Raw genomic sequence first — 25,402 nt, 5'->3', positions numbered from 1 at the left:
ATTCTGACTTTTTTCCCCATACTAAATTGAAATAAAATTTAAAAATCAGTTAACTTTTTTTTTATTTCCAGTGGCCCTAATCCTCTTCCGTACAGTCCAGTAAGATCTATGATAAATCCAGTTTTTATCGCAAAGGCAAACAAATGGTGACAGCCATCGATGAAGAATATAACGAAGGATATTTTTTAAAGTAATTATGAACTTTGTTCATCAAGATTTTTAATTTAATTGGAAAAAATATATATTTTGAATAAAAACATGATTTCCATAACTTTTCAGCTTCGGTCTCATTCTGCTTCTTTGTATTCCATCACCATAGAAAGATAGCCTTGGCAGAGTGTCTGCTTTGGATTGTCATCACCGTTCCTCACAAATTGGAAAAACAGCCCTTTTGTCATCAACATGACACACTGATTATTTGCTTTGGCCCTTTTCACAGGCCGGGTTTGCTTACTCATTTTGAAAGTCAGAAACATTCATGTCATGGATGAATTTTCCATCCAGTCCCCCTTAGCCCCCACTCTGCTTCTTTTGTTGTTTTTCATTCGAGTGGCGGCCTGTTTAATATTTGTTGCGTGTTTTTTTTTTATTATTATTATTCAAACCACAGAATTATACTTTAGTGGTCAGGGGGAAAAAAAAACAAGCAAAAAAAATTTGTGTTTTGTCTCTTAGGGCGTCTGTGATTAAAATCCCTTTGAGAAATGATTTTTCTTTTTCGTGCCTGCAGGTAGCTAACAATCACATCAGCTCCTACATCAATATGAAACCTCTCCTGCAATGAACCGGCTAACCAGATTGTCTCATCATTTCTCCTATTCTTTTGATTTCATTTTTACGACTTAACCAACTTTGTTTACAGTCATCTTTATTATTGCCACTTGTATTTCAATGCGGGGGTGCGCCATGACACTTTCATCGAGGTAGAAGTTAGTGGCATTTGATTCAAAGACCGTTCAGTTTCATTGCACGTGTGTGTGTGTGTGTGTGTGTGTGTGTTTGTGCATGTTTTTTCTTTCCCTTCACTGCATGTTATTGGGTCTCTGTCTCCCATTGATCTGCTGTGCCGGGCCCGGCCATCACTTTGAGGTGACAGCTAAATGACCAGTAGCCCGAGGCAGTGGCCATCCAGGCAATGGCCCTTGTGTGTGTGTGTTTGCTAATCGATACAAAATGATACTGCGCAGGAGCTCATCAGCAGCGGGCGTCGCAGCTGACAGAGACGGTAATCTATAGCTTTGCCGAGCTATACTTAAACACCTCCCTCCCACTGCTTCCCTCACCCAAAAAAGAACGGGGATTGTCTATCTTCTAATCTCCCCTTCAGGGTTTCTTCATTTTTTTTTTGGCTTCTTTCCATGGTCTCCCTAAGATCTCCCAGATTTAAAACTCCTTGGAGAGTAACATGGCGTCATCAGCACATCCCCCGCTGAGATGGGGAGAACCTGCCCTCAAGGGCTCAGCCTGCGAGGAGATACATCATTTTCTTGATCTGTATAGTGCGGCGCCATCAGATCGCTTTGCTTTTCCCAACGGGAAATGCAGCGTGAGGTGTAAAGTTTGGCCAGGAGGCATTTTGGAGTTATTGATGGGGTTTCAAAGGAGAAAAGGGCGTCACAAAAAAAAAAAAAAAAAAAAGTATGAATGAAAATGAAAAAGATATAGAATAACACAAAAAAATTATTTTTTGTGTGTTATTTTATTAAATAAAGATGACGCGCAGCTTAGAAAACCTAAACGTTTCTCAAATATGCCAATACTTCATAAGATCTAGATAGTTAACTAGTTATCTAAGCTTTGTGAAAGTAGAAAAAAGTTGAGCTGAAGGATAAGTGTGGTCAAAAAATGTGCACAAGGAACACAAAAACTTTCAAACTTTTTTTAATGGCTTTAATTATTTTTTCTTTTTCATTCTCATGGCATTAAAGATGGTACTTTCCTGTAAACTGACTCCGCCAGATGGATTTGCTCCGCATATCCATCTGGAAACCTTCGGTTGAAGTAATTTTGGGAAGGGGCGAAAATACTGGTTAGCTGATTGGCCTATGTTGGTGATAGACGGGCCAAATAAACCAATCAGATCAACGAAGCATATGGTGTACTAACATCCAGGCTACTCTTGCCGAAACCAGTCGGGAGAAGAGCAAAAACACCTTTTCCTCTGAGAAAAACCTCCAGAGCAGTGTTTTGCTCTTCTTTCAGTGAAGAAATACTCTGTAATTCCGATAAAACTTGCCCGATAGCCACGCTAATGCTAGTTTCATCGGCTGAAAATAATGTTAGCTTAGCTTTTACGATGTTCCAATTTAAACATTAATCATAATTTCAGAGCATAGGGCTACCGCTGTTGGAACACGTGATTGACTGTGTTAAAGTAAATTATACTTTACTTAACCAAATTTAAACTCTTTAAGAGATCAGTAATTAGCCTGAAAATGCTTTGCTAACATTACTAGCTGAAACTAGGAAGAAAACAGGACTGTCACAAAAAGGCGGGATTTCCTGAAATAACATGCTGTCTTTTTTTTGTTTTTCTGGCCGATTCCACCGTCAAAGCGACAAAAGTTGAGTAAAGCTCGGCTTACACTGTGCGATTATTCGACATTTTCTGGCCGATTTTCCAGTAGTGCGAGAATTTTACGATCGGGCTGACTTTTAGCCTGATCGTGCGTTGTGTAATGCACAGGGGGTTACGAGAGGCGATCAGCCTCTCACGACCACCTCCCGATCAGGATCGTTAGGTCGGGAAATAAATCAAACATAATTGATTTTCTCCCGACCTTTATGGGCAAATTGCTCAGTGGGCAAACAATGATTCTTTTTTTCTTCTTCCTCTCAGATGTAAACAAAGAAGCATGATGGGGAGACCATAGTAGCCATATTTGCCATGTCTTGACGATTAGACGAGTCTGGCAGCTCCATCTCACTGCGGAGCTGAGTCCCATGTGATCTTTAGATGTACAGTGTGAGCAGGTAGATTGCATCAGAGCTGAACATGCATCGTGAGCTGTGAACTGTATGACGAAACAGCCTGTGTGCAACAATTGAAGAAATCGCAAAGTGTATGCCCGGCTTAAGAGAGATGGTGCATAAAAAGCAAGCCACAAGGTACAAAAGGAGCATGCTCTCCTGAGTGTAATATTAGGGACCTTTTGATATTAAATATGCAGGCATAAAACATTATAAATGCACATAAAGAGTAGTATTTTAAATAAAACTGTTCATAAGACTTTTTATACCATTTTTCCAGAATTCTTACTTCATACTTTAGGTGGTGTAGTTCACTGTACAAGAAATTCCTACAATTCTAAATGAAGAAAGTTCATTTTAGTGTGACAGGACTGTTAAACATGGAGTTTAGCGGGGAAAGTAAAAAGCAAACACAAGCATCTAAATGCCAAAGACAGGATTCCTTCTCCTCTTCTCCCTCTTTGACTAACAGCTCCATCTCTCCAGGCAGCCACCTAGCTTCAGATAAGGCGCTACGGAAACGGCTTAATTACACACGCAGCCTTATCAGACGACATTAGCCTCACGGTAATAATCAGCTCCTCCGTCAAAGCAGCACCTCGAGGCAGTTTTACACAGAGCGGGTTGTGGGCTGATAACAGACACCGCCAGTTGTTAATTCGCAATTTGCTGACGGAGTTTGAGGAAATAATGCACATTTGGTTGTAAAGCTGCCAGCTGCTTTATATGGGTGCACAAATAAAGACTTTCAACTGTTGCAACCCTTTTTTTTGGGAGGGGGGTTGGGGGGTGATCTGGCCTATAATATGTGGATTGTTACCCCCTTCTTTTTTGTCTGGGAGAAGCCGTCTTCACACTAACGACACGTGTGTGATCTTCAAAGCACCTTTCATCTAGCAGGAAAACCACAATGACAAAGCACTCGGAGAATGAGGAAAAAAAAAAGAAACCTTGTGACCTTTGCTTAATGGAACAGAGAGATATTTTTCCCTCTTTCTCCGACAAGACACAACAGAAAGGCACGCATCCACGTCAAGCTGACACCTGGGACCTCCCCTCTGTTTTACTTTATCATAATATTGGCACAGCGTTTATGTGAGGACAGTGAAAGAAGGTGGACAAGTGTCATCCTAGGGGAATAGGAAAAAAGGGGTGATAATTTTTTGTATAGAAAAATTAACTGCATGAATGTATTAACACAGCATTTAAAAATTTGGATAAATTCTACATCAACAATACTGAATTAAGATCCCCAACTGCATTAACTCTGCTTTCATGCTAGATGGAAAACTAGAAAAAGTTGGGGTTTGTAAAGATTGTAAAGATTGACCAATACAACCTTTTATATTTTATAGCCAATATTGATGATTTCGAACTCCGGTCTAACAGATCCCCAATATCTGCTGCTGATTTTTGAGGGCCAACGTTTTTTATTTTTTTTTACACAAGTCTCAGTTTCAAAGAACATACAAAAAAACCTCAAACAAATATAGCCATTGGATAGCAAATAAGAGAAAGCAGCGATGCCTGCGCTTTACCTGACCACAAGGCATCACTGTTGAATGTGTAAATGAATCAGTGCATTTTGCAAGAAAGAAAGAACTAATAATATTGGCCAAAATTATCGACCACCTGACGAATTGTAAGTTACTGCCAAGGCAATACAGTAGTGTATGAAATGTCAAAGCAAAAGTGTATGCAACAATGCTTGTTTTTTGTTTAGTTCTTGATGCCAATTACTAACCTTGCATTTCTTAAGGTTTTCTTTACTGCAGCTATACTGAAAAATCTCAGTTATCCAAATTTCATCTTAGAGTCGTGATATCCTATTGGAATCAAAGCAATAATGGTTGCATAGCAGTCTTTACCTTGGCTGACAAAAGAAGACATTACCCCTATCTCTTTTTCTATAGTTTCTAATCTGTAGTAAAGCGAGTATCAGCCCCATCTCTAACGACCACTTCCCGATTAGGAATCTTAAGCTTAAGAGAAAATCGGACATGTTTGAAATTCAGTCGTCCTTGTGATGTGTTGGTGGCCAAATCCTGCTGTTGAAGCGGGGCTACGAGCGTCTACAAGGAGACTTACCTGAACCTCGCGCACAGCGCATGTTCAAACAACTAAGTTCTTTTTCCAGACTGACGAGTTTGCCATCTCTCGGCACTAAGTCTGATGTGTGGTATTTGGACGTACAGTGTGAGCAGTTAGAAATCATATCACAGCGTTGGGACGTACAGAGTGAGAACATATATCATGAGCTGTGAACTTTTAAACTCTGCAGTTTTGTTGTACAGTTTGAGCTGTAGCTGAGTACAACGATTGAAAATATCATACAGAGTATGCCCGGCTTGAGCTGTAATATTGTGAATATAAATAATTTCACAGCAATGTGAGTTTCCATCTGTGTTTGCTAAGTAAAAAAATGCCCTTCACCTCAAACAGGCTCAAGAGTTGTCGGGCCAAAACACTTAGAAAGAGAAAGTTGAAGCTGGGAAATAATATGCACTCATTACTTCTGAAATTCATTACTTCTGCTGTTTTTTTCACACCCTAGTGAAATTTATTCAGAATGTTCCTAAGGGTTGGTACATAAGTAACAACACGTATTTTTTTTGTGATCTTTAAGTGTGTTTTTTTTTAAGGATACAGCCTTTTTAGAAATTGCTGATTCTTAATTGAATCCTGTTTTTTAGTTTCTCAAAAGGATACAAGTCACAATTTACTTAAAAATAAGCTTGTAAATAGATACATTGTTTTATAACTCTTTTTTTTTTAATAATTCTTGTATTTAGAGCAATTTCCCTTTCCGCTTAGCTAGAGCCACTGTTTACCGTATATCTGTTAAGTTCTGTACTTCAATTTTCAACCTGTGTGATAAAAGTTAAATGGCAAATATAGCACTGTTTTGTTAGATGTCTCTTTTGGACAGAAAATGAACAAAAATATTTTATATTACATAATAATATTACAATTATTTAATTATCAACCTTGCTTTGGCCCAAATATAAAAACCAAAGCGAATGTTCTTATTAAATTTTTGTTAAAAATTTTTTCCTCCACAAAAAGTTTTAACTTGATATTTTCAATAATTGCTGGTTAAAATCTTACTTCAAAATCCTAGGTTACGAAGCCTCATGTTGAGGACATACATCATCTTTACCTAAAGGTAGCCTTAACAGTTTGTCATTTATTGGAACTAACCTAAACTAAAGGCGGGTGGACTTAAAGATCTACCCCCCATACGATCTTTAGCTCTAACCATTACAGAACTAAACAAGGTCTAAAATGAATGGATGGAAAGATATTTGTAGATAGATGGATTGACAAATGGGCAGACAAACAGATGGACAATGGTACAAATGGATGGAGAGACAGATGGATTAGCAAACAAATACGGATGGACAGGCCGACAATAGTTGATAGATGGATGAACAAAGACTCTACCTACTCTACCATTTTTATCCCTTCTCACAGTTATGTTGATATGAAAAATTCCAGACTTTCAAATCCTTTCTGTCGTCTGGTTAAAACCTAAGAATAATGTTTTTTTTTTAAGTATTTCAAACCAGTTTCACATATTTCCTTCATGATTTCTGGTTATCAGCCTATCAGGTGTTGTCACATTTGGGTTATCCATTCCTCCATACAGAGAAATCTACACGTGTTCCCCCTGGAAGCTCAAAGCGGCATGGCGAACAAACAGACCCAAGAAACTGAGATATACCGACCTTGAGAGTGACACGGACGTTATTAAGAGCTCTTAGTCTCTCGATACAACAACTGCACTGCTTATAGAGACCTCTTCTGCTCCATCTAAATAGCTTGTGACAAAGTGTGGAGAATGTCTTTGTTCTGGTATTAACTGGAGGGTAGGAGAGGTGAGGGTGAAATAGGATCAACACAACAGAAGACGCATCTCAAGACCAATGCAGAGACGATGAGATAGAAAGAGGGAAAGAGAGTAGCAGGTCTTGGAGGCTGGCGGGGTAATCCTGATGACTGGAGCAGCGTTGAGCTCCGTGGGGAGGGGAACTCTGTCTCTCTTTAAATGGATTTGGGTGAAATGCTGTTTATCACCATAGTGCTCCCTCTCAGCTGTCAAAACCACACTAATCTAATCGGGGTGGGGGGGTTGAGGAAGTTGGGGTGCTTTCAACATGGCTCAGTACATATTGGTCTTGCTTGTGAGATTGTGCATCTGACTAAATCAACCAGACCATGAAAACATATTTGTGTGTGTGGTAGAGGAAGTCAGCAGCAACAGAGGTTTTATACTGGCGTTAGCAGCTTGTGGTGGGATTTGGAAAGTCTATGCCCCGGTTGTGGGGACCCCATTGTGTTCAGCAAGCTGGCTAATCTTCATTACCATACACAATTATGGGTGCAGGACAATGGATGACTTAGATGGAATAGGGGCAGAGAGACAAAATTAAGAATTGGGATAAAGGGAACAGCAAAGTGGAAGAACTTAACCATCTACTCATATAAGACCCGTTAAAAAATTATATTAATAATCAAGGTTCACCTTCTAGACATCTAGCATCTACTCTGGTGTAGTGCTTGCACTGATAAGAGCCGAAACATGTTATTCTTACATGGTTATAGAAGCCTGAACGAAAAGTAAGCTTGGCTATAAGCATGTCCAACTGTAGAGGCAAGGATTGCCAGGTATGGAACTCGTTATACCAAATTTAAGGTCAAGAAACAGGTCAGTGGCACAGTGCTGTCAGAAAGGGCTGGATACTGCAATTTTTAAGCAACCTTTTCAGTTATGCAACCGAATGACTTTATGTGCACCCAAACCAGAGGTGTGAGTGCTGTCGCTTCCTCTTTATCCCACAGCGACACTTTCAAAACAGACCTGAGTGACGAAGATTAGCCCAGGCAAGCCGCTTAAAATATTGAAAGATTTTTCCTCTCCGTTCTGCTGTGGGCTCTTCTCCAAGAGATAGCAAAGAGAGAAAGAGCGTGTGTGAGTTAAGGTTGTGTGTATCAGGCGGAGTCGAGGCAGCGAGGCAGGCTGAACCCAGTAACCTCTGGTGCAGAGCGCCTGGTTTTTCAGTGGGAAGCAGAAGCGGACGGCTAGCACTTTTCACCCCAATTTCATCCTGACGATATGTGGACGCTTAGCAGAGGGAGGAAGGATGGTTAGACATATTTAGAACGGTGTTTGATAGTCATTGACTTTAGCCTGTAGGTTCGTATTTGGTTTGATAAGCAGGTGACTTCAGGGTAAAGGTAGAAACCACACTTAAAAACAGCCTTCAGACTTTCCGTTAGTGCTTAAATGCAATAGGTCATATGAAGTATATGCAAGGACTTTATATGGTGGGGGGAGGTCTTCAATTTCTTTCAAATCCAGCAACCTATGATTGATGGAAAGTCTGCCAAGTACCCCTTGTAAGTCAAAAACACATAAACCCAAGTTATATTGGGAGACTGAGGATTTAAACAAAGGTAATGATATTACAGGGTGGAATGTTGCTGACATTTAAACAGCCCCATTGGCAAAGTTGCAAGCAAGATTGATAATGTGTAACACTCTGGGTTAGTTCTACACATGATTAATGTGGGACTGTTCTGATCGAAGTAGTTCAACAAAAGGAGGGACGTTCAGCAGAACCTTCAAAGCTGACTGAGGGAAGCGACACCTTGTGTCTACCAATCAAAGGCTCGTTTTAACCAATCATGGTAGAAAATTAAAATGTTAACAGACACTGCAAGAAACCACAGCAAATTGAAAGGTTATTGATTTGTATTCTACAAACATGTTAACTTTGGTCTAGGTGTGGGCTTGCCAGCTATTGCTTTTGTCACAGCTTGCTTTGTCCCAACTAACACCATAACCCTGAAACATCACTGGACTTAGATGATCGAAGCGGGAGCGGAACAACATGGGTTCTTCTGCTTTTGTAAATGCACAAATATCACAAGAATTCAGCTTGCAAGCAAATTTGAGCTATATGTGCCACCTTACACTATAATGTTGCAACCCAATTGGGCTTTGAACGGTTGAAGCGGGAGCGAGATAAATTCTTGTGAGTTTGTAAATGCACAAATACTGTGAGAAGTTTGCTTGGAGGCAAGGTTAAGCCAATGCAAGGAAGGCTGGACATATCCCCGTCCCACATGCATTGTGAAGGAAACACTTTAGATTTTATAAAATTATGTTTTTCCTTTTATGACCATTGGGTCCTGTCATTTTTTTTTCTTATGGGTCTTGGCCAACAAAGAGTAATTGTGAGGGGTAAGCAACAAAACATTTTTTTCCACTTATATGAACAAAATTCAGAAAAGTGCACATTTGCATTTCACTTTATAAGTCAACAGCTTGTGGAGCCACAAGTTCCCACAAACATTACTGTAAGATTTATGGTGTATGTCCAGTTTTGAAAGTCTACAATTGGAAATATTTACCTTTTTTGATTTTTTTTTTTTTGTAGAAAATTTGAAAAACAAAAGATTTCCATTTTTGGCATAAAATGTAAAGAAAGTTCTAGAAGCAGGATTTATCTATTTTTAAAGCCCTGAAAGTAACACCTGCTCTGGTGAGTATACAACGCTGTTGTTAGTTCTCCACACGTGTAAACTCCATAACCTCCGTCTTTCTCTGCCCTTCTTGCTCATAGACACACACATACACAGATGAAAATTATTGATGTTCTCTCTTATAAAACAGTGGCTGCTCCCTAAAGTATTCCTGGCAACATCGCAGGGGCTGAAAATAGCAGCCGACCCAAATAAGTGTCCCCGTCGGAGTGTGGAAGGAACCAGACCAGAGCCACTGACGGCTGGCTTTACTAATTGGCATCACTTTTCAATGAAATAATATCTGGGGCAATAGACTGAATAACACATGGCAGTAAACTGGAGAGCAGGGACGAGCGGGTAAGGGGGGATCCCTTCGTTCTTGTAAGCATAGATTATCAAATACTTTCCCTGAAAAGAAACAGCAGGAAACAGGGTTAAATATTTATGTCGCAGCACCAGTTTAGTTCAAAAGTGGATGGAAATAACATCCACAGCAGGAGTTGCTAAATGTTTTAATCCACAAACTGCTTCTTGTTTACATTTCTATCACCTACTCCCGAGAGAGAAATTTTGTTTCATTTATCATCATTTAACAGAAAAACAAGTTTGTCGGGGGTTTGACGTTCAGCTCCTATGGGGTGTCTTGTGTAAACACAACATTGGGACATAAGTTGTCCTAAAAATCTAACAGCTGTCCAACAGTTGACTCTTAGAACATTACTATAAATGCCGGTTAGTAGGTCATCTTCTATCTGTAAAGAGAAGAAAATCATACAAGCATCATTTTTCAAGTAATAGATCCAAACATTATGGGGTAAACAGCCGGTAAACAATACCTCCTTAACGACCGACCCTTAACAGTCATAGACAGGTTTCAGGTTTTACAGGAGACAATCCCCCCCTTTAACGACAATCCCCCCCTTTAACAACCGACCTTCAGAGTCATAGACAGGTTTCAGATATTACAGGCTAACAATGGAACCAAACGACCCACTCATCGGTTACCATTTGCATGTTTCCAAGCGATACAAGGCCTTGTCTATAAAAAGACTCAAACTCACTGCGATCCAGACATTTGAATTGAGAAAAGCTTCCTGGAGAGGTGGCGAAACGTCTTCAAATCTTGAAAACCAAGTCCAGTGGATTTTTTTTTTACTTTTACGGAATGACTATGACCTGGATGACAGAGAATCGTCATCAGCATTATGGGGTAAACAAAAACATGTAAAAGTATTCGAACCAGAGATGCACCAATCAATATTTTGGGAGGTAATCAACGATAACTATCACTAAAATCTGTATCTGCAGATACTGATATTACTGATCACAGCATCATATCTAAACATTTTTCAAACTTTTATCAAGTACACAAGAATAAGAATTAGAAGAAAGTATCATAAATTGACCACTGTTTTAGTGAAGATGGAAGCAGAGAAGTGTTTTTTTTTATCAAAATGGAATACAACAGTTTTTTCAATGATTACTTTTTAGCTTAAACATTACAGAGCAGTTAAATACACTGGCAAAGGGTAAAGCAGTTTGAGAGAATATCTCACTGTTTCTGTTTTGCTTTTTTCCTTTTTATGAAGGACCAACATCTGCCAGAGCAACAGTTTACGCCAGAATATCAAAACAGCCATCCTTAAAATTGCACATGTACACTTGCCTGTACATCCAGGGTCTCCAAGTGGGCTGAAGGCATAAACACAGATGTCTTTTGGCAGACTAAATCTTAATTAGCACCAGGAGATTCATCTAATCAAAGGCCTGCCAGCCCATCATTAAAGCTAAAACACACACTGCTCTCCTGAAGTACCAGGACAGAACAATGGGAAACAGAGGTGAGCTGTCACGCTGATGAATAGTTCTTCCCATAGGTCTCATTAAATCACACAAGGCGCCTTCCCAGGCCGTTCTTAGAGTACAGCAAGGTGTACAATCTCCACAGCTACTTTGTCTGTCTGCTATGACACATGCACAGCCCTTTTAAACCAGGATATATTAGGTGATATAAGTTACAGCAAAAACTTTGGCTAATGTAACAATAAGAAGAGTCTGTGCAAACCAAATCTTACTCTGTAGGGATTTGGAATGTTACAACTACAAAATACTCAGTTAGCTGGAGATATCAACGTCTTTAGGGTAATTTGTCACCCCTGTAATTCTTCCAGCACTTCTAGTGCCAGCTGCTGACAATGGAAAATGGAGTTTATCTATTTATGATCACACATCTGTGTCCTCGTCCCTGGTTTCAAGCTGCCAGAACAAGTACGTGTCGTGCATGATTCACTGAAGGGGAACCGGTTTGGACAAACAGAAAGCACATGAAAGGATAAAAAGATTTTAAACCAAGATTGGGTCTTGATCTAATAAAACAGGGAAGACATAAAAGGATAAAATGAAAAAGAGCAGGATATGAAGGTAAGACGGTAAGATAAGAGTGGACAGTAAAGTAAGGATTGCTGAAAACATCCGGATGCACTGGCTGACCAGTCAGTGAGCTTTGATGCAGCGAGCTGAAGCTGGTGTAAATACACACAAACCGGCTTTGCATGTTGATGCACAACAGCTGAGTGCTGAGGTCACCATGCAAAGCATACACAACACTGCATGCAAAGACATTTATTTCCCAGAAACCAAAGCACATCCATTTGTCTGAAATGAAGAAATATAAGGTCAACCACGCAACCCCTTTCAGAGGGTGTTATGCCTCTGCTGTTGGTCAGCACCAACAGCTTAAAGCTTTGATTGATAACATGCTTCAAATGAGAACAAATAAGCTGAGTTTACTTAGGGTAAATTGCTCTTGCCTCTCTCTTTCTGTCTCTCTCTTAAGTCTATCTCTTTTGCCCCATTCTGCTAGCTCTGCCCTCTAAGGGAGATGGTCCACATGACTGGATCTCTAGTTTCTGGATTGCTAGGATTCCCTTGAGGTGAGATTAGCCTCGCAGGCTGACAGCTAAACAAACAAAAAGCTGATCTTCCTGCTTGCCAAGGCTGCCTAGCAACAGGTAGGTAGGAAGACGGGATGCGAGGCCTCGGATATCTGAGCCAATTAGCGCTATAATGCTTGCAAGGAGTGTGTATGTGTAGCCACTGTTAAATGCAATGGGTATATGTGAGCAGACTGGTTGATTAAGAAGTAAAAAAAAAAAGCTGAAGAAAGGAGAAGTTTACATAGGATGACTCATACTGTAGCTGGTGTTTTACATGTAATTTTCCTCAGCATTTTTTTAATTCATGAATGCAAAAAAGGCTGAAATTGTTCACCAGGAACATCAACCTTACAACCACTTTTTTGTCATTTTAACAAATTTTTAGTTTTCTTAAAACGATTTATCTGGCCTTAAGATCGACATGGTTATCTCAGTTCACATGATACTATTGGTCTTTTTTTTATTTTGAGACCAATACACACAGAAATGGTTAGCATGTCCGGCCAAAAAAAGAACATTCAGGACAGCAACCCCTTGGCAGTCCTCCAAGGGATGTTCAGGACTGCAATCCCTTAACAAGTGGAGAAATACCAAGGGCTAGGGTGGAAGAGGCTTGATGAAGAACTGAACGCCTTTGTCCACATAGACAAAGTACCTGAAGATCGGGGTTCTGCGCTCTTCCTGTCTTTATTTACAGAACCAAAATAAAGATTTTACTTTGAGATCTTTGGCTTTCTTTATTTGCAAGGTTATAATTTAAAAAAAAGTATCTTTTGATGCAAAGTTTTGATTGATAAAGACTCCTTCTCAAGGTCTTGCAGAGAGAAATACTTGTCAGATTTCCAAAGAAAAGGCAAAAAAATTGGAGCCTTCCGAAAAAAAGAGTTATTACTTATTTCAAAGCCTAAAACAAGTGTTGAAGACTGTCTTCTTTTTCTCTTTTCTTCCTCTGCTTGCCAAGCCCGGATGGCAGCAGCGAAGCATGTCGGATCACTGTAAGGTGCTGTAACGGCTTCCCGATTTCGCCTCAAATGATGTGAAAGTCATTGCCAAGCCATGTGTGCTGGAGTGAGGCGAAAAAAATGACTGGCTCCTCTCCTCACTGTTAATCAAAGCCAAGGTGGCAGAGCTTTTCCCAGACGGAAGCCATACATAAAGATGTGCTTGTTCACCGCTCCTCTCCCGCCACCCCCTGCCTCGTTCTCCCCACACAGTCTCCTTGCTGCCTGGCTTTTTGTCAGTAGATCCTCAGACAAATGAACCCTTCCTCGGCTGTGCTTTCTTTTTTTCATCAGTGCTTCCCCACCTTTTCATCAGCGCCCATAAAGGAGTACCCGGCACCTATCATGGGCAATCACCTCTAAACTGCCTGAGTGATGAGACAGAGGTGGCAGAGTTCACTAAGCGCTCTTATGGCATAATAGATGTTACTGGGTCAGGGGGTCAGTATTAAATCTTATTACAGATCATACACAAATACACAAACTGGATGGGTTGTGGACAAAAGAACGTCTCCAGTAAATTGAAAATAGACAATGAAATTTGCAGACTCCATGACTGATTCAACCTCGATTCCAGTGCATGATAAACTGAAAGGTTTACATTTAAAGGGACACAGTCAAATTGCATTATATTTCAGATGTAACTGGAATTTCTTTTAATGAGGTTCTGCAAGTAGGCTTTAGTGGGGATGTACTAGAAATTACAGTTGCTGTAGATCTAGTTGATTTTCAACTGTGGAAGGTAATGACTTATCTCTAACAGTAGAAAGTGGACGGACACTTGCTGTAACCATCAGCAACTGGCTTCATTAGCAGGCAAGCAAGATCTGCAACATTATCTAAATCAGAAATGCTCTTGATCACACCACAAGAGACTTTTTCTCTGCCTAAGACACACAACAACTAAAATCTTGAGTTAGTGGCATCTAATGCAGGAGTTTGCCTTGCAAACTTGTTGGTTCAAACCCCAGCTCTGGCTTTCTTGTGCCCTTCTGCAAGACACCTCACCATAATTGCCTACTGATCATGGTCAGAGGGCCCAGTGTCACATCTGTCACTAACCCCAAGGGAGATGTGGCTAGTCTAGCTTTCCACTATCAGCGTGTGCTTATAAGAGTGAATGACTGAATGTAGCGTAGAGCATTTTGATCAAGTCTCCTGACTTTGAAAGTAGTGCTATATAAATACATGCCATTTACAATTTAATGCATGTATGGCACTATTTATTAAGATGGTAAGGCATTGTGGGAGGATCAGGCTCTATTAATTACCTGCATAAATACTGCAAAACTGCCAACAGATGATGCACATGGGTGTTTATATTTGATCATCACACCCCAAGCTTAAATTCTGCTTAGGCTAAAAAAAGGACTATTTAAATACTATCAGGAAGAACACTTGGTGCATAATTACCTTATTTACCATGATTCTATAGTCATCTGGGGTAGAAAAAAATCAAGACTTTTATAATGAACAATTTTAGCTTCTCAAATGGAAAAATTAACACTTACCTTCTATGCACAGGTAAGACAGAGACCCACATTGCAGTCACAATGCTAAATAACTCCATCTATCAGCGTGCCTCGGTTCTTCCTCCTGCTAATTGCGAAGATGCAAATAGGCTACTCCAAACAATAAGTATTTTGTACTTAAGGTGAGTCTTTAAAACCTATGAGGACCCAAACAATTTCTAGATTTTTTGTCTACAGGAGATCTAAAAACACCTTAAACAATGGAGGACTGCCAATTATTTGTTCCAACAAAAAAAGACAAAAGAGAATCCGTCAGTTCAACAGGACTGATTTGTTGGAACCTGTATCATTGAACACTTGTAGATTCCTTACGATAACTGTGCTTGTATGTCAAACCCTTTCAGACTAAGTAAGTCTTCTTACTAAATGATTCAACCTCCCTCTGCAGAAAACAACAACAATATCCAGCAGAAATGGTGCACCAAGCAGAGCTACACAGAAAGGCAAGGCTCTGGAAGTCATCTTCATTCTACGGAGCATTTATCTTCTTTATCATCTGACTGAAGGACTCCATCTTCAGGCTCAGATTGCAGAAAGGAAGGCGGTTCACATCATGTCCAAACAAGGGAACACTTTCATGAGTCATTTGGGAAAACAAACAAGAGTTAGCCCTATACTGTCTACAATTATTGATTGAATTCTAATTTAAAGGATATTTTTCAACTGCTCTGGCAGTTCTTGCTGTGCTAACCTGAGAGCACCTAGCTGCCAGGGTGTTTCAATCATAATTGGGGAGTACTAAAACAAAGCTTACATAACGACCCTGCAATCAAAAAATTAAGACCGTGTTAATTCTATAGGAAGGAGGAAGGAGGAGATGGAAGCGAAGGCCGGTTAGTCCCAGACAGTTGGCTGTGTAGGAAAGCAGATGTGGCTGGCCAAGGATTACATAACATGTTGAGACATACACACACAGACATGCGGAGAGATCCGTATACAGATGCATATGGATCTCTGCAGCTCCGCTATTGTCGCCTAAACCCCCAGAGCTCCCAGAGAGGCTCCTTAATGCTGCTGCACTTTGCTGGTGCTGACCACAGCTTTAATAGACAAACGTGGAGCTATGTTTCCCTTGGAGGCCTCCGTCAGAATGCTAAATGACTCCATCTATCTGCATCCCTCACTTCTTCTCCCTGCTTCATTGGGAAGCTCTATTCCTTCCAACACACTTGTTCTGTCAATGTCTGTCTGCGTGTGTGCCCGTTACCCCTAAGGGTGGTAAAGGGTGGAAGAGAGTGGGGCTTCAAGCAGCCCACCGGACTGTGAAATGCAAAACCCTGCGGTGGCGAGAATGTGCATGCTCTGCAACTTCCACAAGGCCCCCCCACCTCCATCAGCGCAGACTAAGCTGACTCTGCCACTACTACTTGGGAGACGTGCATGTTATTGAGCCACCAACATGCAGTGGATGTTAGTAGATTCATCTGTGCTCAGTTCTTGCATATGGAGGTTGGCCACCTGCTCGTTTTTGAATTTAGAACACCAAAGCCTTGTACATCACAGAGCCCATAATGGACCGAGGCATATAGTCATAGAAGAATTTTTCTTGGCTAGGCATCGGGAATGCTGTTTTACATTAGCGTCCAAGGGCGATGTGTGCCAAACCCTTAATGGATGATATATGTGTTGGAAGGGATGAAGTGTGTCCAGAGGTCAATGATAGACCACTCAGGTTGGTGTTTGGTTACACTCCCCCCAATCACAATCAGGGTCCAGTCCAGCAACTGAGCACTCTACTTTGTCAATTAGACATTTATCTTTTGTAATGTAAAATATTCATATACAATGTTTGTGGTGAAGATTTTCATTTATGTAGGATTTTATTGATTTCTCTCTCACACAATGATTCAACATACAACTACACCGGCAGTAACCTTTAGTAACATTGTGACCCTCCATTAGACTGGGTGTGTATAACCACCGTTGGTACAGATTGCAACAAACGCAGTCGATCAGAGTGGTTCTACCATGTGGCGTGCAGCCCTTTTTTGAAGCATCCCAGATACAGTCGGGATTCGAAACTTCTCAAAAATATGCTCCATGTATCCATGTATGCAAAGAGGATCATTCAGCCAGGAAGTCAGTTGATGAAAAGCAAAGTAAAACTGGACGATTTTATGAGTGAAAGACACATTTTTCACAATGTGGGAAGCATTTTCTGGTATTTTATGTAATAGTACATTCTGTTCATACAGTTAATAAACAGCCATAATAAATATGAACATTGAATTTAAAAATCTGAAAAAAGAAAATATCAGAACTCACTTGCCCATGATAGAGCGACAGAAAACACAGGAATACTGTCCAAATTGAAACTTTACTGCTTTTTGATTTATTTAAATTAGGGGTGTAAAAAAATTATCAGATTAATCATGATTAATTGGTTATTGATTGTAAAACAAAAATATGTTAACATTTTGCATTTAAGATTTAAAAAAAAAATGTCCGTCAATATACTCTACCCAGAAGTCCTCAAGAGGAAAAGTTTTAGTTCCAGCTAGTAATTAAATTCTTAATTTCTTTAAGGAGCCTTTGGCCAACCGATTATTATCGCTCAGTCAAAAAAATAATCGACAGATTAATAGATTTGCAAAATAATTGTTAGTTGCCGCCCTAATTTAAAGCCTACAAGTACACCACTATAGGGTTTTGATGCTATCTTGGCTCAACTCTGAAGTTGCAGAGCTTACAAACATCTTCCACATCCAGTGAAACCCTGGCATGGTGATGCTATCAGTAAATTGTCATGTCTAGCAGCCACTTTGATGAAACTCAGACTTATGGCTTAAAGCTCAGGTAAGCTTGATGCATGTACGATCCATGCAGAAATGAAAAGCATAGAATCTAAATTGATTCTGGGTTTTCATTTTGAGGGACTTTATATAGAATTCCTATTCTACTTCATTACCTTCTACAATCTCAGTAGCAACAAAGTGGCCCCGCATCATGGTGCTACCACCACCATGCTTTACAGCTCAATCTTTGTCTTTTCTGCTCCTACAACATCTGGCTTCTGCTGTATAAAATGAACTCGCCTAAGGACACTAAAGTTGATCTTATAGAGGTTTCTTGTACCTGAAAGGCCTAAAAAAATTCTCAGGATCCTCGTTAAAATTATTTTAAAACACTCCAAAAAACTTCCTCTAGTTGTCTGAAATTACCATTCTTCTTCTTGGATATATATCCAAGTATTTCAATTCTTTTTTTTTTTTTCTTCACAGTGAAGCTAAAACAGGCTTTATCTGAGCAAGTACAGCTTCACTGAAAATTGGAGGCAGGATAACAAGCCTTTTTTTTTTTTTTTTTGGTCCGAGGATGCAAAGCAACAGAACTCTCTCTCTCTCTCTCTCTTGGCTGTCAGAGAAACTGGGTTCCTCACATAATGAGCAAGTTTTTGACCAGCTCTGCTCGTTCCAAATCCCGCTCAGCCCTGCTGTTTGTTCCAAACCAAATCTGAACAACCAACTGCATAGGGATTTGGACACGAGACAGCACAGTTCAGTTTGGCTCTATTAGCTCCAATACTGGAACAAATAGCAGCCTCAAATGTACCATCTGCAGACCTCCAAAACACTTTATTCCCTTCTCCGCTCCCCATCCCCTTATAACTGGCTGAATCATGCTGCACAGACACCCATAGGGGACAAAGTCATCATTCCTGCCATCACGTCTCAGGGACCCATTTAGAGGTCCGACTACAACGGCCTCCTATCTCGCCATCAGACCCCATAAAAGCCATCAAATTCTAAATTGTGCCCAGAACACAGAAGGGACAGCCAACGCCATGGGTCCACTGCAGGAGACAAAGCTTTTAAGGCGAACCACGACTCATAATTCCTGCATTCAGCGGGGCTTGTGTTGTGCGATCCGCATCCGGCTACAATGAGCACAATGAGTGCTTTGCCAAGAACATCTCTGCCCTGCACGGGGAGAGGGGATTTCATAGTGTGGGGCCCATCATAATCCCCATGCTCACAAGGAAGCAGTGTGATCTTTTTATCCAAAGGAGGGTTTGTTTTCCGGAGAAAAAAAACAAACCTCTGAGATATTTACTTCATTGATTCACAGCAGGGCATTGAGGTTTTAAGCCCTCTTCAAAAATGCTTCTAAGTAGGGACATTGTTGGTTCATTTCTGTTAATCAACTTGTTTTCATCACTGGGTGTTAAAAAGTGTTGTTTTGGTAACAGCAGGTGGCTTCACACTTGGAGGGTACAGTAAAAACAAAAAAAAAAACAAAGATTTATAGAGATTTGGGGCCAGTTTGAGGGATTAAACAGTTAAAATGTAGTCTCTTCAGGTGGCAAAGTGTTAAAATTGTGCGACCAAAGTATAGTCCTTGACTTATCCGCACAGGTTCGGGTCAAGGCTTTGCTTCACGACTCTTTAAAAATAAAGTTCACACACAAAAAACTTTCTTTTTTTTTTTGACTGTGTTTCTTATGGCTTCTGTTAGTTTTGCCGTTTTGGGTTTTCCATATTTTTCAATTTCTTTACCTTTTCCCAGGTGTTTTCTACTTTATTTCTCCTGCGTAGCTTTAAGTGTTTTGCAGTTGGTTTTGTCTTTACTTTTCTTCCTCAGCGAAAGCCATTCGATAATTCAGAGATTTAAAACCCGTTTCTTAACATTTGCGAGTTGTTAGCACCTGTTTTCATGTTTTTTACACGATAATTGTGTTGTCGGTAATCATTGGGTCCTCAGTTTCGCACTCTTTTCTATGCCAACCCTCTTGTTTACCTTGCTTACAATAAGAACATCTTCATATATCTATATCCTAACAATTTATGTACCAAGATGCAAGCTTACTGGTACAAAAAATCTTACTAGAAACACTTTCCATTGTTTTTGTGGGTCATTTCAACTTTAACATGTAAGATGCTCCCATAATAAATGGAAAGAAATTGATGTAATGTCTGCAGACTGAAAAACGAAGGTACAACGATGGACTGAGGTCACCTTTCATTGAAGACTGTATTTGTAAAGTCATCAAAATCCCTTAACAGCAAAAAGAACAATGTTCAAAGGCAAAATTACAGGTTAAAAGGGTTCCTAACCAAACAATGTTCATTTCTGAACTACATGGCTGTCCCAAATTCTAATTTGTTTGTTTAAATCTGTCCCCTATTCTAACCAATTTCCATTCCCATACCTGCATCATCCTCGTAGGGTCATGGGTTGGATGCAGCACTGTTGTGTGGTGAAGCAGTGATCAGGCTAGAGGCAGCAATTTCATATGTATTCAACATTGACCAAATAGGCTGTCTGAAAGAGCAATGGACAGACAGATATAGTGATAGCAGTAAAAATTCTGGTAATGAAAAATCTATATAATTTTCATATATTTCCTACTTATCTGGAACTTAAAAACGCTCACATTACAATCTAAGAGTTTTCACAGTGTGTAAGAACCCTGGGTAAAGTTGTAGGTTGGTAGTACTGGCAAACTGTTTCTTAAACATCTCTGTTCACGCTGTTGTTCCAACTTTTATCTATTTTACAAAATAGCAGTTAACCTAATCTCCTAATGATGGCGGTACGTCCATCAATTCATTCAGCTTGATAATATTAAACCCATTGGAAAAAGACACACCAGGTTTGCTAACAGTCGTTCTCCATCTGGCATCCCGCAGGGATGAGATCTCGGTCCCCTTCATTTCAGGCTGGGAAATGCAGTACCTTAACAGAATCAACACAGCTAGCTGCTGAATCATGATTAGTCTACAGCTTCTCAGACATAACCAATGTGTGAACTGAGACCCTACCACTAATTAAACACTCTAGGGTAGCTTTTATGTCACCAAGACACTTAAAATCCCTTCAGAGTCCAGGAGGGAATACTTTCAGCTTAAGACTCCTGCTTACTTTGGCTGAAGATAACTACAGTGCAATGAAAGCTCAATATATATAAAAATGTATAATTTGCCGCCTTGTTGTACAACACCTGGCTAATGATGCAAAAGGCCAGTTTGCATAAGAAAAGATTTGGGTAATGTTCATTTCACACATTTTTATGTAATATAGGGGTATGTAACAGGATGTAGGTGTGAAATAAGACTAAAATCATATCAGATTCAAGAGTCTCTACATTTTTTGTTGGAATAACTACTGAAAAGATGGTTGGAAATTCAGAATTTAACAGCTGCAGTTAAAAAAGCGCTTTATTTGTTTAAAACATCAGCAGAAAATGGAGGTAAACTGGGGCAAAAAAATTTTTTTGAAGAAGAAATCAAATTTTTTACTGAATAGTGCCTCCAAAGCAGATATAATGTGTTAGTTTAAAATGCTGCAAAACAATTCTCCTCGTCAAAGCAGAAAACTGCCATTTTCACTCCTCACAGATAAGAGATTTCCCAGCCTACACACGCAGCTGTCTCCCTCTTCCATTTGCATCAGGTATTGATTTTAAGACGCAGGCTGTGGGGTGAGAAACAGCGCTGCTGCATATGGTACACGGTGCGATTAAAAAAAAAAAAAGGCACTGACAGGGAGTTTGAGACTTGTTATGAAAAGATGCGTCGGTGGCGAACAGTAGGATGCCAATTAGGCTGCTCGGCCACGGAGAGGAGATCCACGGTCATGCACTGGTTTCTCCCCTCCTCCATCCTGCATCATCCAGCATAGAGCAGAGAAGTAGGAGAAAAAGAAAACAACAGCTACTCTTACAAGAACAATAACAGCATCATATTTCCATGCATTGATTTCCCTTCCTTCGCTCTCTCTATTTTGCATTATTTGTCTGGTCAGTCATGTGCACCATGAACGCAGAGTCTCCAACAGGCAATGAAGGCGGATTCGTCCCATGGTTGAAGGAAAACTTAAGGAAATGTTTGCTTTAGGCAGCCTTTTCACCAATCACAACTCAAATATCCCTAGAGGATAACGGGAGTATAAACTTTTTTGCAACATACATCTAAAATAACTAGAGTCCAGTTTGCTGATAAAAGATATCTATATATTTAATATTTCATTTAAAAATTCTACACAGTTAGAACTTACAAATTATTTTCTAAGTATGTAGAAGATTATTATTGACATTGTTAAAGAAATTGAATTACATATATAAATTACTATTATTTCTTTTCTGTTAAATTCTAGTGCTCTTGTACTCCCCCTGCTGGTAGGGAGGTCTTAAGTAGCTGCTTCAGTTAGCTTTCTCCATGCAGTCATGAATTGCAAAGAAAAATAAAATAAGAAATGGGAAAAACAAACAGATATTAATTCGATATATATTATATTTGCAATATCTACACAAAAATAAACCTTAATTCTCACATACATAGTTGGAACCTCTCTAACATCTCCTTAATATCCTTCATATTTGAAGTTGTGTGCAAAATACTTTTAAATAACATAATATTAGGATATTATCTGAAAATAGTCTATTTGTTGACTTAATGTGTTCTATGTGATGGGGGACATGTTAATTTGTTGATTTTTTTTCATTATTTTGGTGCAAATTCTAATTCTAGACATTGGGAATTGACACTAGCTATGAAGGTTTAAAAACAAAATCAAAATGTGTTATTAACATATTAGAGCTACATTTGCAAAGCTGACTTTTATCATTGTACTAAACTGACTTTTTTTAAAGAAAAAATAATGATTGGGAGGACCTAAGCAATTGCATAGTTTGTTTATTTCTCTGGCCGGCTCTGCATGCAGGTGGCTCCTGGAAGGACTTATAATTATAAAAGAAAAGGTGCACAATAATTATTTCATTGCTTTTACATAAAAAAATTCTCTTACTGATGTTTAAACACTCAAACAAGCAAAAAGATCAATAGTTTTTGCAGGAAAATTCAAACAAAAATCAATTGCACATTTTTTTTATGAACCGGCTCCATGTGCCTCTACGTCTCCACACCTAACTTCCACGCAGAATGGCGGATAAAGGTGGAAATCAGTGACATTTGACTGCTTTTCTCTTTCCCTTCTTCCAATTAAAAATGAAAAAAAGCAAGACATGTAAGGGTATGTATTATGGATAAGAGAGGGAAAGGGAGGAGGGGGTTACAACTGAGTAATCTAAAGGATGCATATATTATTCACCAGCAATTCAGTGTGCATTATGAGATCTAGATCTTCATCTTCCACTAAAGCGTTTGACAGCTTTATTAGAGCAAAAATGGGAGAGGAAATACATTTTATTCCCTGTTGGAATCAAAAAATGGGAAGAAAGTTAACGCCTGCTTGCAGAGCGCATGGGTCTGAGGGATGCGCCACGTACCTGCTGCCAGTTCTCCTCCAGAGATGGCATGGCTGAGAAGTAGCCGGTGTCATGGACGAGCTGAAGTTCCTGAAAGATGCTGTGGTTCGCCAAGACATCCATGCTGACGCTTCAGCGGAGAGCGAGAGAGAAGGAAAGGGAGGCGAGTATAAAAAAAAAGAGGGGGGAAGAGAAAAAGCAGCAGAAGGATCCACCAGAAAACGCGCCTGCCTCCTCTCTGATGATCTCTCACACTTCTACATCCACTTCTTTCATATTAGTCCGTTTGGTGCGGATTAAAAGCGCAGTGCAGCGGCTGAACGCGGAGCAATTAGAGTCCCTGTACCTGCCCGCATAATCGGTGCGTAAAGGAGACTGGAGGTGGATGGACGCTCCACGCGCATCGGTGTTGCCAAAACAGCCTCTGATAGGGGAGCAAGCGGAGAGGGAGGGGCTTTGCTAAATGAAGGGGCGTGAGTACATTTGTCAATCAGCTCCCTTCGCTTGGCCCTTTTTTTGGTGAGTGGGCGGCCGAGTTGGTGAGGGAGAGGAGGTGATGGTAATTAGAGCAGTTTAAGGGTGGGACTTGATGGAACCCGATTGGCTCTGTTGGCGCTTCACTCCGACTGCATGTGGGCTCCATAGGTGAGCTATTTATGGATGGCTACTTAGATCTGGAAGAGCAACTCAGAGGCCAGTTTGTGTGGAGAAGTTATGATCCAAACATTAGGTTTTTAGGTCATTTTGTTAGTCCAATTGTTTTTAATATTCTTTTTTGTTTCTACATTTTTTATTTAATTTATTTCCTACTTGCTTTGATTCTGTTGTATTTTCCTATATTTCAATCATGCAAAGCACTTTGCATTGTCTTTGTACTGAATTGTGCTATACAAATAAATTTGCCTTGCCTTGCCTTCCTTTAACCTTACTTAATAAGACGCATTTGAGCACCAATCTATTAGAAGCGCAAAATGGATAGATAGATAGATAGATAGATAGATAGATAGATAGATAGATAGATAGATAGATAGATAGATAGATAGATAGATAGATAGGTGTTCTGTTAAGAATACACAAGCAGCAAAAAAGAAACAAATAACAGTTCTATGATGGGTGTTCAATAAGTAATGCCACTGGCCCACTTCCAAATGTTTGATTGAGTTGAAATTTTGCAGGTGAAGTATTTTACATCTCTATAGATTAAACAGCCAATTACAGCTCTGAACTAATTGTGGTTTCTGTTTTACTGGCATTAAAACTGAGTCAAGTCTGAGTTTTTATATTTGAAAGGACGCACACAACCTTAGACTTTTGATCAAATGACAGTAACTTATAGTGATAATGTCCCATAATATAACCTTGTAAAACATTTTGCAAGGTCATATAACGGGCATCATCACCATAAGTTACTTTAATTTCATCAAAAGTCTCCTGTGGTGTGAGTTCTTTCCAATGGAAAAACCAGATCACTGCTTGACACACAACAAGCTCCATTTGTCATGATCGATTTAAGAGATCTGACCCACATGCAGAGAACCACTCAGAGAACCAGGGGAAAAGTTTAACAGGTTTGTTGAGGAGACTTTACAGGCGTTGAATCAGGGACTCAGAGAACTGGTGAACCGGAACTGGAAAGTCTGGAGAGGAGATCACAGTGATCAGTTCATGGGCCGTAGGAAAAACTGATTGAGTCTTTAGCTCAGTGGAAGCGGGACTCACGTTTGAGGGGGTTCTTGTCTTTCCTTGATCCGGTTGGTGTGGGTTTATCCAGAGAAGAAGGAACTCATTGGAGAGCAGACAGGTAGACATACGTAGGACCCTGAGGAGCAATGGAGCGGACTGTTACTTGGATTCTCAATAGGGACTTGAATGGCACGTGTGGAAGTTTTCCCCTGCTCAGCGTGACCTCAGTTAATCCTTCCAGGGGGAGAAGGCCAGGCATCCAGTTACACAGGAAGGCTTCCCAAAACTGGCAAACACTCTGGCGTCGAAAGTAGTGACAGTCCCCCGCTCAAATACTCTTCAGTGATGAACCAACGAGCCGCAGGTGTGCAGGAAGGCCAACGAGAACAGGGCACCACCTAGTGGTGGAGGTAGAGAAAAACACACAAACAACCCACACAAACTTGATTCTAACACCATTTCAGACTTTACTCAGTTTAAATACCTGTAAGTCAGAAACCGCAAATAGTTCAGAGCTGTAGTTTGCTACTTAATCTATAGAGA

General features: G+C 40.0%; 1 protein-coding gene across 1 annotated transcript in view; it reads right to left on the bottom strand.

Moving 5' to 3' along the window:
- Window positions 1–23,610, bottom strand: part of LOC107084244 (Krueppel-like factor 7) — a 58,469-nt gene extending 34,859 nt beyond the window's left edge. Inside the window, exon 1 of the mRNA XM_015373990.1 lies at window positions 23,198–23,610. Coding sequence (XP_015229476.1) covers window positions 23,198–23,299 — 102 coding nt within the window. The 5' untranslated portion in view covers window positions 23,300–23,610. The remainder of the gene's footprint in view (window positions 1–23,197) is intronic.
- Window positions 23,611–25,402: the final 1,792 nt, after the last annotated feature.

Source organism: Cyprinodon variegatus, unplaced genomic scaffold, assembly GCF_000732505.1.
Source record: "Cyprinodon variegatus isolate N-32 unplaced genomic scaffold, C_variegatus-1.0 Scaffold95, whole genome shotgun sequence".
Classification (NCBI taxonomy): Eukaryota; Metazoa; Chordata; class Actinopteri; order Cyprinodontiformes; family Cyprinodontidae; genus Cyprinodon; species Cyprinodon variegatus.
Note: the sequence above shows the minus strand (reverse complement) of the source record. Positions and strands in the feature narration are given on the sequence as shown.